Consider the following 19,234-nt stretch of genomic DNA (forward strand, 5'->3'; position numbering starts at 1 on the left):
GCCAAGGCAGCAGGTGGGACGCACCTTGTTTAGCAGTTTGTTAGCTTGGTTTATACCTTCTAGGAACGTATATCTATCTAACCATTTTTAGGTGTATGGCACTTGGGTCTTGTTTGTCCACACCCTTAGGCCTGACCCGTGTGAGGAGCCTGGTTCTGTTGAGGGCTGTGCTCGGAGCCCAGAATGGAGCCCGAGACACAGTGGGTGCTGAGATGTTTGCTGAGCGAGCAAGTCCCACTCCTGACACCAAAGCCCCTGTGTTCATCCATCTGCTGTTTACAGGGACACTCGAAGAAAAACCAGGGTGAGGCCGACTGCGTAAAAGGGGGGCTTTATTTACTCCCCTGCAGCAGCGTCCGCTCCCGCACACAACGACCCTGCGGAGCCGCTGCTCAGTGTGGAACCAAGACCGCCTGGCACTAAAAACACATTGAAAACATCAACGCTCTTCCCTTTTTTTCCTTTTTTTTTTTTTTGGTACAAAATGATACAAACAACAATACAAAATAGTTGTGCTGTTGACAATTACAAAAAAAGTTGGAACATTTGTCTAACTGCGCGATGCTCAGTTGCAGTGAGAATACGTCATACTCCAGTATCTTTCCCCAGAACAACCACAGTCATGCGGGCTGCTACACATGTTGTCCATTGTCAAAAAGAAACATGCAAAAAAAAAAAAAAAAAAAAAAGATCAGAATGGGAAAAGGAGAGAGAAAGGAAAAGCGAAACGCGTTCCAATTATACACAGAGGTGGTCCCCCCACGGATCCCGGCATCGTGGGGCCTGTCGTATATACACCACGTGGCCAGGGGCTGTCTCACAGGGCGCTCTTCGTGGGGGAGACTGTTTGCTTTTTTGGTGTTCCTTTCAGCCATGACAAAACCCAAGACTCCCCTCCCTGACATTTCCCCTCAGAGAGAACAGAGTTGTCTCAAAGGCCCGGATGGGTCAGTGGTGCTCACAGTAGGGAAGCCTGATGGCTGGCGGGTACCCTGACACTCTGACGGTGGAAGGCCTGGCGCCTGGGTGTTCTAACACGTGAAAGGGAAGGCCGGCTGGGCCTTGGGGAAGGGCTGCCAAGGCCTGATAGGCTTGGGGCTCTGGGCTGGGGATGCCTGCTGCCCGAGACTGGAGTGTCCTTGTAGGTGAGTCCTGGTCACAAGAACAAAAATCTCTGTGGGCACAGGACTTGCCCGAGCACCTCGCCAGCGCCGAGTCCAGGCCTCCTCTGGCTGCACCCCTTGGTCTGGACCCGTCGCATCTACAAGCTACATGAGAAATGTTTGACACTGACTGTGTAGCTAATGCTAACTGTTGGTTGGGACAGAGTTCCCGGATGCTTCTGGGAGAGGGTAGGGGTCTCCAGAGGCTGTCTGGGATGGCAGTGAGGAGGGGCTGCTCTCCAGCTGCCTGGGAGCAGGGATTGGGCCTGTGTAACACAGACAGATTGCGGGGTGGGGGCCTGGCAGTGATGAGAGGAGGAGGAGGGGAGCTGCAGGGAGGCTGGGGGGCTGGTGTTCAGGACAACGAGCTGTGGGCTGGGCCTGGCACCCCATCCCTGGGGTGAGCCCAGGACCCTGGGGACCCAAAGAGGCTTCAGGAGTCCAGTGGGGAGAGTCCACAGCTGTCTAGATCCCCCACCCCATATTCATACTTAGAACTTTGACTGCAAAAACAAACATGAGATTCCAGCTCACATCTCACCAACCCTGAGGACACTAGCAGTCCTCAAGTGGCCACGCCCCCAGGTGCTGGGACAGTCCTCATTGGCTGTCTGAACCCGAGCGATTTGCATAGCAGGAAGGGGGTATCCCCAACCTCGGCAGGCTACCCACTTAGGTCTATGAGATGGACTGTCTGCCTGGGGGCATCAGCACATGACCCAAGCGGCCGCTGCCTCTGTCTACCTGTCCCTTCGTCCCTCCTTGGGCCATTGTGGACGAGGTCAGGATGGACCTGCCTTCCTCAGGCCACAAGCCGAGTTGCCTCCCCAGCTCAGCTCAGCCCTGGGAGAGTGGATGGAGTTAGCGAGGAGTTTGGTTTGGGGAAGACCCTGACGTCCAGCGGGGACACACCCACGCGGATCACATACACGCACATGTGGACACTCAAGTTCATCTTCGAGGCTGAAGCTGTTTAGAAAAGCGGATGACCATGGCATTGGGGGCAGGCCACGGGTAGGGGTGTGGATCAAAGACCCTCTCCATGGAGAACATGGGGAGTATGTGCACCCCTGTCCCAGGTCCTCTGGAGGCCTGACCCCAGGAGCAGACCCAGGGTGGGGCTCCAGGGCAGGCCTGACGCCAAGTCCTGCTGGGGAGCCGAGAGCAGGTGAGGATTCCCCTGGAGGGGCCTCTCCAGCCAGCCCAGGTGCCTTCACACCAGACAGGCTATCCTTGGGTGATGCTTGGGGGAGAAGCTGCCCCAGGGCATTTTCTCACCCGTTTCCCTCTAGCTGTCCACCCCCTGCAACCCTGGCAAACACAGCAGGGGCTCCGGTGGGTCCTTGGGACGCAGTGCCTCTTGCTGTCCTGTGGAACTGAGCCTGGAGTCTGGCTTGAGAGTCACACTGCCCATCAAGAGGGCACGTCCAGGTGTGAGAGCTTGAGCAGTTAACTGGTCCAGCAGCTGCTGGGGGCTCACACCGGTCCAAAGGAAAGGAGACTATTCCGGCGGGCGTGGCGCAGACACGTGTGGGATGGACTGCACGGACGATGAGACTGTCCCGGCACTGGAGCAGACTTCTGCCATCCTCGTCAGCTCCCGGGCTCCAGAGACCAGTCCAGAGGGGCAGAGCTGGGGCAGACCCCAGAATCTCCCGCTGGCTGTGCTGGTTTCTGGACCCCAAGTGAGCATCAGCTGTCCCTGTGGTCGGTGCAGCCCTGCCAGTGGCCAGAGACATCCAGAGCCTTCGGGGGCTGGACTGGTGAGTGTCTGGGGGCTTTTGACATGGGGTCTCTTGGGAGTCTCATTGAGAGGGTGGAGGGCTCATGCCAGGGGTTGGTGGGATGGTGGCTGGTTTTGGTTGTGGCTTCTTGGGACACCATACTCTCTTGGACCAAAGATAGTGGGGACCTGGGTGTCTTTCAGGGTCATAGTTGGCCCTGGGGGAGGCCTGATGATTGACTGGGGGGCCCTGGGCAGCCATGGGGGACATCAGGGACGGCTCCAGCTGTTTCCAGCTTCTGGGAGTCAGGGCAAAAGTCAGAGTGCACAGTGGGTCTTGGGTCCACGGGCTTGGCCCACACCCAGGGGACTCGCTGCTGCAGAAGCTGAAGGTAGGTCTTTGAGCTGACCTGGGGACCCCATGGGATAGGAGACCCTAACTGGACAGCAAAGCATGAGGACTCAGAGGGGCTGATGGGGTTTGGACCCATTGTTGTTCTTTGTCAATTGTCACGCGAGTCACCCATTTGTTTTCTTGATAAAAGATCCAGAAAAAGAAAAAAGGACACATTCTTTCCAATTCCTTAATTGGTGCCTTCAGAGCTGGGACTAGCCAGGGCTGGGGGCGCTCAGGACCGGGTGGGGGGCCTGTCTGCTTGCTTTTAGTCGCTCCTGAGTTTGAGGGAATCTGATACATGTACCAAAAGGCACTTTCATTTTTTTTTTTTTAAACAGTGCTTCTGTCCTAAGAAATTCAAGTTAAGACAGAGTGCCTCTTGCTCTCCTCAGTGCTGAGTCAGCCGCGGGTCAAGTGTTCATGCCAGACAGCTGGGGCGGGGGCAGGGCGGGGACCCCCACCACTAAGTGACATGGCCTTGGGGGTCGGGAAGGCCCGTTGCCTCCTCCAGTCCTGCTCCTCCCGTCCGTCCGTCCGTCCATCCATCCTTGCATCCAGCAGGGAGGCTCGTTAATCCTCCTCACCGCCTCCATACATGTCCGCCAGCTTCTTGAATCTGGGCCCCCAGTCATTCAGGTAGTCGTAGTCCTGGTCTCCGGAGCTGGAGGAGTCCAGGGAGCTGACGGAGCCCGCTGTGGAGCCGCTGCCCTCGTAGTCAAACACCAGCAGTGAGTCGTACGGGGGTGCCGTGGGATCATTGTCAGCTGCGCGCAGTCCCTGGGGCCACAGAAACGGGGTTAGAGTGCAGCCGGGGGACTGGAGATGTGGGGTGGGACCCTGGGGTAGGTGCTCAGTAAGTGCTCCCGCATGTCCGTGAAAGGTGTCTCAGAGCTCAGAGTAGAGCAAAGTTTACAGACTGGCCTGGCAGGGGAGGCGGGGTGTGGGGAGGTGGCCGCACACTGGCTTCACCGTCCCGCTCTATCCCACAAAGGAAGATGCGGCAGAGGTGGGGTGCACCCTTGACGCCCGTGGACTTGTCAGGTGGGCACCTTGGGGTCAATATCAAGACTAGGGGGGACGAGCAAAGGCAGGGACCCTGTTGGCTGGAACTTCAAATCCCAGATGTCAGGAGAGGGACTCAAGTGTGTGGTCAGATGGCTGCTCTGGATGAATGCCCACCTCCTAGGCCATTCCCAGTGAGGATGCTGAGGGGAGGGGCTTGACCTGCCTGCCCCTGCCACACCCCCAGGCAGGGCTCAGTGAACCAAGGTCTGACTCTGCCTCCTCATACCACCCCCCCTCACAGAAAAGTGAGCTTTTCTGGTCCATGTGAGCAAGTGTGCCCACCCCGCCCCCACACCGGACCACCCACCTCGTTGATGAAGTCGCCGATGTCTCCCGGGTGGGGCACCATGGGCCTGACTGGGTACTGGGGTTCGGCGCCCACGGGCCTCTCGTCCACCCGCCGCACCCCAGGGGCCTTGCTCAGCACATGCTCCATGGCTTCTGGCTGCTGTAGCTGGCTGAGGTCGTAGTCCTGGGCGGGGGGGTGGTGGAGTCAATGAGGGGGCCCAGGTTGGGGTGGGGGACAGCAGGCAGAGACACCAGGGAGGTCCATGGGGTGCATCCTTGCCTGGTTCTATCACCTGGTCTGTCCTTTCTGAAAAGCTTGCCTTCCCTCTGTCCATCAGATCCTGTCTGTCCTCAAGGCACACGTGGGGCCTGTGCCCCCAGCCCTCCCCAACCCGGGTCCACCCCTCACCTGCTCTGTACCACGTCCCTGACCTGGGACTGGTGTTACCCCACTTCGCAAGGGTCCCTGAGCTTTCCTGGGGTAAAGTGAAAGTTGCTCAGTCTGACTCTTTGTGATCTCCATGGACTATACTGTCCATGGAATTCTCCAGGACAGAATACTGCAGTGGGTAGCCTTTTCCTTCTCCAGGGAATCTTCCCAACCCAGGGATTGAACCCAGGTCTCCCACATTTCAGGCGGATTCTTGACCAGCTCAGCCTGGTAAGACTCACCCTAAATCCCCAGTGAGGCCTGCCCAGCAGCTCCCAGGTCCCCCTCAACGAGCCCTGGGATGCAGGGTGGCACCGGCCTGGGGTCAGTGGCTGAGAGAAGTGCGAGTGGGGCAGTGGGTGTGCTTGGCGGGGCCGGGAGGGTCCCCACAGCCTCACCTGGTCCTCCTCGCCACCCCCTTCCTCGTCGTACTTGAGGATGTTGTCCCGCACATCATCCTCGGGGTCGATGAGCAGCTGCTTGGTGTGCCGCTCCTTCTCCCGCCGCTTCATCCACACAACGAAGAGCAGGACCATGGCTGCGGGGTGGGGCTGCTGTGAGCAGGCTGTGTGTGTGCACACTCGGGAGCGTGTGGAAGGCGGGCACGTGTGGCCACTAGGGCCCGTGTCCATTGCTGCGCCCCTCGTCTGGATCGGGCTTGTGGCAGACTCTGGTGGGTAGGGTGCCGCGCCCCTCACCTCCCCCTGGGACCCGCCAGCCGCACTCACTGAGGAGCATGACGATGCAGATAAGGATGGCCACGATGGCACCTGTGCCCAGCCCGGCCGCTGCCACTGCGCCCACGGTGGTGCAGTCGCCGTTGTCGTCGCACGGGCACACCTTGACTTTGATGATGGACGTGTGGGACAGCGGCGGGTTCCCCGAGTCTGTGACAGTGATGGGGACGTCGTACACCCCGGCCTCCAGGTGCAGGACGCGCAGGCTGAGCTGGGCGTAGTCACCTGGGTGGGGGCGGGGTGCGCTTTGCTCAGTGGGCAGCCAGCCCTCCCTCCTGAGCGAGACGAACACAGGCAAATAGGCAAAGGCCCGGCCTGTCTGGCTAAGACACACATAGACACACAAGTACATGCGCACACACATACCACACACCATCTGTCGTCCTGTAAGGTTAAGAGACTTGGAGATTCAGGAATAGAGCAATTCCAACACGTAGGATGAAGGAATTGTTTCCTTAATAAGGAAAGAGTTCTACCAAGTCAAAAAAAAAAAAAAAAAACCCATTCCAAAGAAAAATAGTGAAGGACATTGACCAGATAATTCACAGAAGCAAAAAATGGCAAATAGATGAAAAAATGTCCACTGGTAGTTATAAGATGCAAGTGGAAACAGGGATTTTGGCTAAGAAACTGGAAAAATGATTTTAAAACAATAATGTTGTGTTGGCAAGGGTTTGGGGAACGAGTAAATGCTATCAGAACTCCAGAACTCGGAAGCCCTGTCCACCAAGGCCATGGCTAGGAAAGCGCCTCAGGGAACACGTGGTGCTGGTAGGGCCCATTGTCTTATGACTGGCTCGGGGAGTGGTCTCCATCACGTGGAGCTCTTTAAAGGACAAGGTTGGGACCTGCCTTTGGGTCTCCTAGGTGGCTGAGCCCTGGAGCAGGCAGGGCCCCTGCCCTGCAGAGAGGGCTGTGTAGCCCCTGTGAGACTGGCTCCCGACTCCACTGCTCCTGCTTCCCTGGAGACAGGCCGGGTGGAGCTGCCCTCCGGACTTGGTCTGACTTTCCAGACGGCCGGGCAGCCAGTGGGCGGGTGCCTCAGGCGGGCTCACCATTAAGGCGGGTGACGGTCCAGTTGTTGCGCACACTCGCCGGGACAAAGGGCAGCTCGAAGACATAGGGCCCGATGTTGGGGTCCACGTCAGCATCAGCCGCTGTGATGTTGATGGCATTGAGGCTGGGCTTCTCACAGACCTGCGCCTCCTTGGGCAGCAGCTCGGGGGCGTTGTCGTTGATGTCGATAAGATAGATTTGGAGGGTCCCGGTACCACTGGCCGGGGGGATCCCTGTGGGTCGGACATGGGCAGTCACGCGGTCACTCCTGGGCTCCTGAGCCCAGGCCTGCCCAGGACACACCCCATGGCCCCACACACTGACTCTGCTGTGTGACATACACAGCGACTCAGTTGTAGACCACGTATGAGTGCACACGCCTGCTGACTGCGGTCATCCTGGAGCTCCCGAGCCTAGCCCCTGCCTCAGTGCAGGCCCACGGTGTGGGTGGACTGGTGCTGGCTGGCCAGAGCTGCTCCCTCTGTCCTCTGTTTGCTGACCGTGGTCCTGCCTTTTGGTGGCATCTCCAACCTGACAGTAACAATCGTGTTTTTTGGCTGAGGTGGGCTTCGAATGGATGAGGGAGGGGCTCCGGGGCACCAGTGGCCGAGGGGACCCAGCTCACAGCCCCCTACCCAGCACATCTCCCTGCCCCCTGGCGCACCGTTGTCAGCTGCCAGGAAAGTGGCCTCGTAGACGTTGTTCTTGATGTAGAGAGACTCGCGGTCAAGCACGGCTGCCGTGCTGATCTGGCCGTTGGTGGCGTTAATGTGTAGCCAGTTCGCTGGGTCCGAAAGCTTTGAGTATCTGCAGGGAGGAGGAAGGGTGAGGTGAGGGGCTAGGGGAGCCCCTCCTGCCCGCCCGCTTGCACCCTGAGCTCACTGGGGCCTCCCACTTGGGCTGGTGACAGCAGTGGCTGGAATTCCCTGAGGAGGATGGGCTACTTAACCTCACAAGAACCCTGGGAGGCAGATTCTCCTGTCACCCCCCTTTACAGAGGGGAGATGGGGGAGCAGAGAGGCTGGTGACTTGCAAAGTCACAAAGCTCGGGAATGAGAGGTGGGGTCCAGACCCAGTCTGACGCCAGATGTGGATGAATGTCCTTCAAGCTTTTCCCACCATCTTGTGGGAGGGCAGCCTGGCGGCTGGTGATCCAGCTGTCCCCGGACTGGGCCTCCCTGCCTGGGGGTGCCCCTAAGCACCCACCCAGGACTTTTCGGGTCTCAGGTTTCACTGGGCACTTTAGGCCTCTTCTCCGTGGAGCACAAGGCACCCCATTCTCAGAGCCCGAGGGTGCTCTGCGGGCCCACCTCACAGCCTGCTGCATGAACCGGTCAGGGTCCACTGCTGAGAACGTGGTGAGCATAGTGCCAGTGGGCACGCCCTCCTCCAGGCGGATCAGCTTGTGGTTGGAAGGGAAGTAGGGGGCCTCGTTGATGTCCATGACAGAGATGGTCACCCCCGCCGTGGACTGGAAGGACATCTGGATCCCGCTGGCCAGGGGTGCCTGGTTGGACACCATCACAGTCAGCATGAATGCTCTGTTCAGCTCATAGTCGACTGCCTGGAATGAGAGGCACCAAGAGGGGCAGCCAGCTTAGTGCCCATGGGGCTGCTTGGTCTGCACCTGCTAGCTCTGGGCCCCAGAGGCCAGTCCCCAGGAATGCCGTCCCCCAGCGTCTGTATCTGGCTTCCTTCAGGGTTAGGGCAGTGGGAGGAGAGAGAGAGTGGGGTTGAAGGACCTCATACCTCACCTTCTACCCCCATGTCACAGAGTGGCAGCAGCTGGGCTCCCTGGGGCCACAGTTTCCCCAGGTCCCCCCAAACCAGGCCTCCAGCTCTCATCCTACATTGGGAGTATGGAGCCCCCACCCTGTTCCTGATGCCCTGGGGGGTTGTTGTCTGTCCAGGCTGCCCACATGCTATGGTGGCTGCAGGGGTAGCCCCCAAGGATGTGTCCACCTGGAACCTGTGAATGTGCCCTTTGGGCACATAGGGTCTTTGCAGGCGTGATGAAGGTGAAGGTCTTGAGAGATGTTGTCCTGGATTGAGGTGGCCCCCAGTCCAAGCATTGGTGCCTGGGAGTCAGGGGAGGGAGACTTGAGATGCAGGGAGGGGCCAGGTGAAGGCAGGGAGGCAGAGGTGGGGTGGTATGGATCCAGCCAAGGACAGCACCAGGAACCAGACGAGGCTGGGGGGACCCTCCCAGAGCTGTGAGAGGACGTCCTTCAGTTGTCACCCACCGGGTCAGGGGTGAGTTATAGGACACCAGCCCCTGAGGGCTTGCGCACCCTTCATCTCTGTGTGGGCCCCTGCGTGAACATTCTTTCCAGTTCACACATGTCTTGGGGTGTCAGGACCCTGACTGATAAGTGCTGGTGTGGTCTGCAGGGTGTGGCTGGCCTGTGGGGTCATCTTCACCTGTTGAGGAAGACGAAAGCTGCACAAAACTACCTGGGGCCCCAAGACGTGTAATTATTTGTGGCAGAGCTCGCAGCAGTCTCACTGGACAACAAGCAGCATGTCACACTGCGACTGCACTTGAATAATTCTGCTTGGATGCATGTGAGGAAGCACGTGCCCAAGAACGTTCACCACAGCATCCTCTGTATCGTTCATGGAGGATGCCGCGGTTTCCACAGCACTGGTGGGTGGACGAGCCGTGTCGACACAGTGGGGGCACTTGCAGCTGTAAGAACCAGGGCAGTGCACACGGAAGTGGTGAGACTTCCAGGATGGATTGGTGAGCTGGAAAGGCAATGTCCTTCGTTTGCTGCCTCATGTGTAAAAGGGGGAGAGGAGTGTGGATTTGTGTATGCACCTGCTTGTAGAAAGAAATGCTGAAAAGAGGGGGAAAAAACCTCGTAAAAATGGTCACCCCCGAGCAGAGGGAAGGACCCGATAGAGGGGAGTCTGGGGGCATGAGTTTGCTGCATGCTTTGCCATATAGCTTTGATTTTTGGAGTCACATAAAGTCTTGTTGTTGTGGTTCAGTGGCTAGGTCGTGTCCAACTCTTTGCAGCCCCTTGGACTGCAGCATGCCAGGTTCCTCTGTCCTCCACTGTCTCCCAGAGTTTGCTCAGATTCATGTCCATTGAGTCGTGATGCTCAATGGTAATACAACTCCCAAGAAAATAATGACTTCTAGTGACTAGGACAGTATTAAGATCGTGAGTCCTTCATGGGATTTATTCTGAGGACAACAGTTATTGCAGAAAAGTCTTAAATTCATTTGGTCTTCCTGGTGTTAACAGTGATGTTTGGTTTGTTATTTTTAAAGCTTTTTATGTACAGTTGGTTCTCTATATCCATGGGTTCCACATCTGTGGACTCAACCAACCACCAACTGGAAATATTTGAAAACAATTCCAGAAATTTCCAAAAGGCAGACCCTGAATTTGCTACACACAGGCATCTATTTACACAGCGTTGGCATTGTATCAGGTATCATAAGTTAAAATATATGTGAGTGTGTGCAGGTTGTGTGCAAATACTGTGTCATTTAATATGAAAGACTTGAGCATCTGTGGATTTTGGTGTCTCCCTGAGCTGGAGGTCCTGGGACCAGTCATCCCATGGACGCTGAGGGAAAACTGTGTGTTGTAGGTTCAAGTAAACTAGCAATTAACATTGTTTGGAGCCAACCAAGAGTTTCAGTGTAAGAGAGATGAGATCAAGTATAAAACGCAATGGAGTTAAGTAAAACCATCCCACGTTCAGTTTGGATGAAGCGTTCATGTGAATGAATGGGTGAAAGATTCGAGATGGTCAGGAAGCACGTGCTCTGAAATGCGGGACCAGATATGCCATGAGGAAGCCATCGACAGAGCTGGCACCACGGACCCCGAGTCTGTGACAGGTCGGCGTTTGGGGGGGATGTTCTAGGTGTTGAGAAATTCAAGAGATGATGCAACCGAACACAGCCTTGGGACCCTTTTGGGATCCAGACTTGAAAAACGGCACAGCAAAGAGACGGTTTTAGGAAAATGGAGAGAAGTTAGGTGTGGACACATGCTGGAGACTGCAGAGGTGTAGTTGGCCGTGCCAGGGGCCGCAGCAGTACATAGTTAGGAGAGCAGAGGAGGGGATCCTGAGGTCTGGAAGCATGGATAGAGCGACACTAGTAACCAGGGAATTGCAGTGCCAGGCGCAGGCCCTCCTGTCTCTCTCACGGCTAAGTGCCCTTGGAAACGTCTGTGATAAGTACTGCAACACATCTCTGCTTAGAGGGGAATTGATGGCCTCGTGGGGCTGGTGGTCCCGTGAGACCAGTGGGTGCTGGAGGTGGGCCCCCTGCGTGCCCAGCTGAGGTGCCCCCGCCCTGTCTGGACTCCCACCGCAGCTCAGCCTTGGTTTCTGTGAGCATGTAGTCATAATGCCTGGTGCATCAAACTCATGCCTTCTCAGCCTCTGTTACTAAACAAGCTATGGAGCACAGGAAGGAGTTTAAGAAGGAATCTAACTGGGTGGGCGTGGAAAGGGGGCTTAGGGTGCCTGCCCACAGGAGGGCCTAGAGGTGGCGGCAGAGATCGGGGTTCTGGGGCCGACACCCTCATCTCCCCACTGTCCCCTCACCACCCCCGATGACCTTGGGGGGACCCTTATCCTCTGCAGGCGTGGTCTTATCTGCCAATAGAAGGGGTGTCTCCCAGAACCCCCCACCCAGAGCCCCCAGGAAGGCATCTCATCCCTCCATGGCACTAACCTCTTCATGGCTGAGGCCCCCCTGCCCCCTCCCCCAAGACCTGTGCGGCTCTCAGGTCTCCACCTCCTCCCCCAGGGCCCCCCTGAGTAAAATGGGGGCCACTCCGCTTGAATACACTGCTCCATAGAATTACAGTGGTTTCGTCTGTGAGCAAGTCACTGGAGGAAGTGATCTTTCTCCCATGTGTGTGTCAGGTCGTATTCCTGGAGGACGTGAGATAATGCTGAGTTTGTGTTAAAACTGTGCCACCATGTGAGCGAAGACGCCGTCCAGAGGATGGTCATGGCTGGTAAAGTCCACAGGAGGGAAAGGGAAGCGTATTTGTAATGGGGAATCAATAATCAATTGTAATGGGGAAATCGATAGGTGATTTGCTCCAACCCTTCAATCAGAGCCTGACACACTCAGCTGGTCTCTGGCCGCCTCCCCCCAACATGGCCACGACCCCTTGCTCAAAGCCCAGGGCCGGTCTATGCCCCGAGAGGGAGTAGCCCGGTGTGGGTGCAGGCTCTTGGGGAGGGGGCACCAGAGCCTGTGGGGTGCCCGGGAGTTGCACTGCCCCCATGGTCAGGAGGCTCCAGGGGAAGCAGCTCTGGGAGCTGCAGGGGGAGGAGGGACTGCAACCCCTGAGCTGGCCTGCTCCCTGGTGTTCCCTCCTCCCTGACCCTCCTCCAGGCACCTGGGTCACAGCTTGCTCATTGCCCTTGACAAGGCTTGTTGCCTCCTGAGGGGACGCAGGAGGGGCTGATTCTCGGCTTTCAAGCTTCTGGAGCTTCAGGCCGGGTGTGGGGAGAAGATGGGAGAGTTATCTCGTGGCAGGGCAGGGAATGGCAGGTCAGGCTGGCAGCGTCCTGGGGGTCACGTGACCAGTCCTTGTGAGGCTGCCTCTGACCCTGGCTCTTGGGGGTTCATCCTTTCTGTTGTGTCTGTCTTGGGGCGGGAAGTGAGGGAGCACCCACCTTAACCACGGTGACCATGCCCTCGTTGGTGGCGGGGTCTGTGCGGATGCTGAAGTGGCCCGAGGGGTCCCCACTGATGATGCGGTAGACGGCGTTCCAGTTCGGGGAGTGCGGCTGATCTCGGTCCATCACCGTGAGGTTCGCCACCACCATCTCCACGCGGTTTTCCGGGACTTCCCCTGCGTACTGTAGGGTGTCAGAAAAGACAGTGTGAGGAACCCACGTGGAGGCCTGGAGAGGCCGGAGAGCCCTCTGCCCACCCTGGGGGCTGCTCTCTGCCCCCAGCTGCTTCCACATGGTGATCCCCAGGGGTCGGCCCGTCCCACGTCTCTGCCGACCCAGGGGCATCCAGAGAGGCCCAGGCTTCTCTGCATACTGAGCCCCGCCTGTGACACCCCCACGCCAGGCTGTTCCCCTAAGTCCCCTCACGCTGCCCTGCTCCGTTCAGCTGGGGACCAATGCCGGTACCTGGGGGCTTACGAGAGAGTAAAATGTGCTTGTGAGACGGGAAATGAACAGGAGAGGGCGGCAGCTGCAAAGGGCTTCCTGAACTGAATTCATCGCCCCTGGGTCCCTGGGGCCTGCGGTCAGCGGCTGCGGCTGGGCAGGCGACCAGTCACGGAGCCTTGGCCCTTTTTTTCCCTGTCACAGCTCAGTTAGGGCTTCGAGCCATCCCCGTCAGTGAGTGTGGTTCACGTGGCAGCAGTGGTGATGGGCAGGCAAAGTGCGTGTGAGTGTGCGTGGCTGTTGGTGCTGGTGCTGAGGTGCTGATAGAAAGCTGAGTGCCTCTCATCAGTGAGAATCACTGCTGTGCAGACATGGCCCAGCTCAAGGGAGTCCTGGGCTGGGTTTATGCTCTGCGTCAGTCTTGAAATTCTTCCTAATTCGTGAATGAGGGCCTGCATTCTTACTTTACACTGGACCTGCAAGTCATGTGACTGTCCTTTGACCACACAGTGTGCTCTTGAGCCACAAAAGCTGGGCACAAACCTGGACAAATAGCCCTGGCTTCCTTGTGTTCACAGCAGCGCAGCCCTAACCGTGGTTACTGACTTCCAGGTGAAGTTTATTGGAAAAGGGTATTTTAATTCATGCAGGTTTAATAAAGGTTCACAAAGAAGGGCCTTAAGCTGGTAAGTCGGTTTAGGATTTTCTTGTCAGACTTCCTCTAGCCATCATGAGGTTTTAATTTAATTTCTGGGGTTTTCAGGCACAGGGAAAGCCTCCCCCATGCCCCATGGGATACTAAGGCAGATATTTGGGAAAGGAAGGATTTAAGGAGCGTTGGAATGGGATTTCTTGCCTTGCTGATTGGTAATCCAGAACCACTCACACCTACCCACCCCAGAGGCATGTGGATTTCCTGTTCATGCCTGGGCCTTCCAGTACAATCCCAACTCCTCTCAAGGGAGGGTCATGGTAGCAGAAGAGTTGGGGGGAACAGGGAAGCCCAGCGACCCCTCAGCTGGGCCGAGCAGATGGAGATGACAGAGCCTGCCCCCCACTCCCTGGGGGACGCCAAGCCCCCGAGATGTTGCTCTGTGCCCCCTATTCAAGCCACGACTGGTCCTATCTCGGCTCAGGTCTGAGGACCTGCCCCCTCCTGCCACCTTCTCCCAGGGCCCGGGAGCCTGGTATGGCTGAGGGTGTGAACTGCAAGGGGAGTGCCCTGACCTGGCCCCTGCCTGGGGATCTGTCCTGGCAGCCCTGTCCAGCCAGGATGTGGTGGAGCCCTGCCCGCCTTGGGGCCTGAGGGGCTGAGTTCGCTTCTGTTGGGAAGTGACATTCCAATAATTTTAATATATATTTTTTCAGTTTCTTTGTTATTTGCAGTTGGGGTTTCCAATCTCTTCTCTCCTCTCCACCCTGCACTTTCAGGCTCCTCTCTCTTCTCTTCATTTTTCCACACGTGAGGCCCTGGGGGCTCCACAGGGAGGAAAGCCCCGGCTCAGGGATATGGGCCGAGGGGGATGGAGCTCTGGGTGGCTGGTGCAAGGGGTCAGAGGTGGGGGCGGCATAATGTCCTGGTGATTTTAATCTTTGAAGTTTAGTTTCCTGTCTGGTGAGACTGCAGCGATTTCTGTTGGCTGCCGAGCTTGGAATCGGGAGCTGACAGGTGGGAGCCATGGCTCATAATAACGGGGTGAGACTGGGGGGCTGACGTCCATCCTCCTACACCTCCGGGAGGAGCCTGGGGCCAAGGGCCAGGTGGGATGCTGCAGCCTCGCCCCTCCTCGCAGTGCTGTGGTAGGAGCTCGTGAGTAATGCGGGGACATGCCCGTGACGCTGGCTCAGGGGAGGACCCGACCCTCAGCCATTAAGACACCTTGAAGTCCCTCCCTGGCTTTGTGGTTCACAGGTAGGCTTGGTCACCCCCTTTCCAGAAAAGGGGGTACTGGGGCTTGTCTTCTCTTCCATCTTCAGGGAACCCTGGGATGGGAACTGCCATAAGCTCACCCTCCATTTTAAAGATACGTGTTTTTTTTGGCTGTGCCAGGTCTTAGCTGCGGCACGTGGGCCCTTTTGTGTCACGTGGGCTCTTTTAAGTTGTGGCATGGGAACTCTGAGTTGTGGCATGTGGGGTCTAGTTCCCTGACCAGGGATTGAACACAGGCCCCCTGCACTGGGAGTGTGGAATCTTAGTCACTGGACCACCAGGAAAGTCCCCCTTTTAAAAATATTTAACCTAACTTTATTCACACGTGCCTTGGATGGGGAATAATCATCCAGTCAAACACAGTGAAAACGAACCTATCACAGTCTACAGCTATGTACCTGCAGGACTCCTGGCCTCTTTTGGTATTTATATAATACAGTTTATTTACAAGGAAAGGATCGTTACACTCTTTACCTGTCCTGTCCACTGGCTTTCCAGTGATTGATCTATTTGGAGGATTTTCCACATTAGAATATGACACGTCACGTCCTGTTTGTTTCAGGTGGTTCTGTTGTATTTGATTGTATCAACATATAAGAATTTCTCTGACCACCACCTTTACCACCCTTCTCTTTTTTTTTTTTTTTTTAACAGATGAGGAAACTGGACTTGGGATGAACATTCTTGTGCCTCCATCCTGACCTCTCCCCTGCTGAAGGCAGAGCTGGAACCCTGTCTGTTCAACTGCCAGGTCAGGCCCCTTGTGATGGAGGTCAGGTACCACCTGGTGGCATTTTTAGGGCAGAGAACAAACTTCCCTGTAGTTCAGTAGATGCTCCCAGCTTCACCCTGAGCTGTGTAACACTCAGATGTAAAGAGGAGAAGACATTCCTATGCTCATAGAGGTCTGGCCATCAGCCCAAGGTCACACAACAGGAGGGACTCTGGGGGCAGAAGGGGTTTCCTGACTCCAGGAGACCCTCCTGTGGGCTTGTGTGTGGGTGGTGAGGAGGCTGGGTCTCGGGGCTTCGGTCCAGGACTGGGGCTTGGTGTGGGGGTGTGTTCTGGGGGCTCAGCCCTGCCCCCAGGGAGTGCTGAGGTCAGTGGCCTTCTCACAGCAGGAAAGCCATGCAGGGGCAGCAAGCGTAGAGCAGGCCCAGAGCAGGCAAAGGGAAAATGACTTTCAATTAACGTTTAGGAATTGGATCATGCAAATCCACGCTCCCATCTCTTCAGCTTCTGCTGATTGTTCTTGATTAAACTTGATAAAAATAGCTCAGCTGTGTGTGGGGGTGTGGCCGGCCCCCACTGAGCCCAGCAGACCGTGTCCTGGGGTCCTGCTTGCCACTGGGCCCCAGGAACATGCTCCAGGGTGCCTCCTTGGTCATATGCAGCCCCTGGCCGGGGTCTCAGTGTAATTCCTGGGCTGCCCACTCTTCACAGGTGGGTATGGACCTGGGGATATCTTACTGGTCATCCCCCTGCCTTTGTGCAGATGCCCTGGTGCACACAGGGAGTCAGGATGGTTCTCCTCCCTCTCCTGTCCCCCTCCTCTTTGCTTCCTTGTGGGTCACCCAGGATTCAGCCTTTCTGGGGGCTCAGGGTGTTTGCATTGTGGCTGGTGTGCAGAAGGGCAGACGAGGTTAAGATTAAAAGCATGAAGAGCCACAGGAGGCCAAGCTGTCAAAGCCAGACAGGGGCTCGGGACAGTGGACAGAAGTGGTCCCCCGTGGACCTGCCCTCCAGGAGCTTGGGTGTAGGGGCCATGTCGAGGCCCCCTCTGGAGCTGCAGAAGCCGGGGTGGGTGAGGGCTGGCAGGTGCAGAGGACACGGGAGCTGGGAGGGTCTCGGAGGACAGGGGTGTGGTGAGCAGGTGGCCGGGCGAGCAGGGGACCTCAGGCAGCCCAGAAGTAACCCTATGGGTCTCAGGTGTCTCTGGTGGGAAAAGGGTAGCAGCCATTTCCCTGACGGAAAACCCTCCTCTTAGGACGAGGTGTTGGAACACGAGGCTTCACAACGTATGGCTGATTGTCCAGCCACTCCGAGGAATTCTGTGGGCAGGTCTACGGGGAGCGGCAGGTATGGAGGATGGTGCTGGTGGGGTCACGTGAGTGGCTGTTGCTTTTAACTGAGGTCTAGTTGATTGACAGTGTCTGTTAGTTTCAGGTGTGCAGCAAAGTGATTCAGTTATATGCATATACGTGTGTATTCTCTTTCAGATTCTTTCGCCATGTAGGTTAAAAAATGCTGAGTAGCGTTCCCTGTGGTATACAGTAGGTCCTCATGGATTATCTATTTTATATATAGTAGTGTATATATATTTTATACTATTTATATATAGTGTAGTTAATCCAAAACTCCTCTCCCCACTTCCCCTTTGATAACCATAAGCTTGTTTTCTAAGTCCCTTGAGTCTGTTTTCTGTTTTGTAAATAAGTTCACTTGTATCATATTTTAGATTTGACATATAAGTGATATCATACTGTGTTTGTCTTTCTCTGACTTCAAGGACTGTGATCATCTCTGTGATCACTTACTATGGATCATCATCCATCCCTGTGCTGTGCATGGTTATTTCACTCTTTTTTATGGCTGAGTAATATTGAGTCATACGTATGCCCCACACCTTCATCCATTCCCGTGTCAGTGGACACTTAGATTGCTCCCATGTCCTGTCTGTTGTAAACAGTGCGGCAGTGAACACTGGGGTATGTGCCTCTTCTCAAGTTATGGTTTTCTCCAGATATATATGCCCAGGAGTGGGATTGCTGGATAATATCTAGATCTGTGTTCAGTGTTTTTTTAAGGAACCTCCATACTGTTCTCCATAGTGGCTGTACCAGTTTGCATTCCCACCAACAGTGTGGGAGGGCTCCCTTTCCTCCACAGCCTCTCCAGCATTTGTTTGTAGACTTTTAAATGATGGCCATTCTTACTGGTGGGAGGTGGTATCTCTTTGCAGTTTTGATTTACATTTCTCTACTAATTAGCATTGTTGACCATCTTTTCATGTGCCTTTTGGCTATTTCTATGTCTTCTCTGGAGAAATGTCTACTTAGGTTTTCTGCCCATACTTTGATTGGGTGGTTTTTTTATATTGAGCCACATGAGCTATTTGTTAAGTCCTCGTCAGTTGCTTCATTTGCAAGTATTTCCTCCCATTCCATAGGTTGTCCTTTTATTTACGGTTTTCTTTGCTGTGTAAAAACTCTATAAAGTTTTATTAGGTCCCATTTGTTTTTTTTTTTTAATTTATTTTAAATATGTATTTATTTGGCTGCTCTGGGTCTTAGTTGAGGCATGTGGGATCTAGTTCCCTAACCAGGGATTGAACCTGGGCCCCCTGCATTGGGAGTGAGGAGTCTCAGCCACTGGGCCACCAGGGAAGTCCCTATTTGTTTTTATTTTCAGTACTCTGGAAGATGGATCCAAAGATATATTGCTGTGATTTATATCAAAGAGCGTCCTCCCTATGTTTTCCTCTAGAAGTTTACAGTGTCTGGTCTTCTATTTAAGTCTTTAATCCATTTTGAGTTTTTGTTTGATGTTAGAGAATGTTCTAATTTCATTCTTCTACACATAGGTGTCCAGTTTTTCCAGCACCGCTTACTGAAGAGACTGTCTTTTCTCCATTGCATATTCTTGCCTCATTTGTCATAGATAAGGTGACCATAGGTGTATGTGGGTTTCTTCCTTTCTGTCCTGCTCCACGGGTCTATATTTTTACTTTTGTCCCAGTATCACAGTGTCTTGATGACTGTAGCTTTGTAGTATGGTATGAAGTCAGGGAGCCTGAGTCCTCCAGCTCTGTTTTTCTTTCTCATGATTTCTTTGGCTGTTTGGGGTCTTTTGTGTTTCCATACAAATTGTGAACTTTTTTGTTCTAGTTCTGTGAAGAATGCCATTGGTAATTTGATCAAGATTGCACTGGATCTGGAGATTGTCTTGGGTGGTATAGTCATTTTGACAGTACTGATTCTTCCAGTCCACTTGGTGTCTCTCTCCATCTGTTTGTGTTGTCTTTAACTCCTTCCATCAGTGTCTCATAGTTTTCTGAGTACAGGTTTTTTGTCTCCGTAGATAGGTTTATTCCTAGGTATTTTATTCTTTTTGTTGTGATGTTAAGTGGGATTGTTCTCTTAATTTCCCTTCTGATCGTTCATTGTAAACTTGTAGAAATGCAACAGATTTCTATACATTAATTTTTTATACTACAGCTTTACCAAGTTCATTGATGAGCTCTGGTAGTTTTCTGGTAGCATCTTTAGGATTTTCATGTAGAGGATCATGTGATCTGCCAACACTGACAGTTTTACTTCTTCTTTTCCAGTTTG

The 19,234-nt window shown here is 54.9% G+C and overlaps 1 protein-coding gene across 1 annotated transcript in view; it reads right to left on the reverse strand.

Annotated features, from left to right (window-relative positions):
• CDH4 (cadherin 4) overlaps positions 317-19,234 on the reverse strand; it is a 479,406-nt gene continuing 460,488 nt past the window's right edge. Inside the window, exons 9-16 of the mRNA XM_018057599.1 lie at positions 12,524-12,709; positions 8,170-8,423; positions 7,524-7,666; positions 6,859-7,092; positions 5,795-6,028; positions 5,465-5,604; positions 4,656-4,820; positions 317-4,060 (exon numbers count right to left, since the gene is read on the reverse strand). Of these exons, the coding sequence (XP_017913088.1) occupies positions 3,854-4,060; positions 4,656-4,820; positions 5,465-5,604; positions 5,795-6,028; positions 6,859-7,092; positions 7,524-7,666; positions 8,170-8,423; positions 12,524-12,709 (1,563 nt within the window). The 3' untranslated portion in view covers positions 317-3,853. The remainder of the gene's footprint in view (positions 4,061-4,655; positions 4,821-5,464; positions 5,605-5,794; positions 6,029-6,858; positions 7,093-7,523; positions 7,667-8,169; positions 8,424-12,523; positions 12,710-19,234) is intronic.

Source organism: Capra hircus, chromosome 13, assembly GCF_001704415.2.
Source record: "Capra hircus breed San Clemente chromosome 13, ASM170441v1, whole genome shotgun sequence".
Classification (NCBI taxonomy): domain Eukaryota; kingdom Metazoa; phylum Chordata; class Mammalia; order Artiodactyla; family Bovidae; genus Capra; species Capra hircus.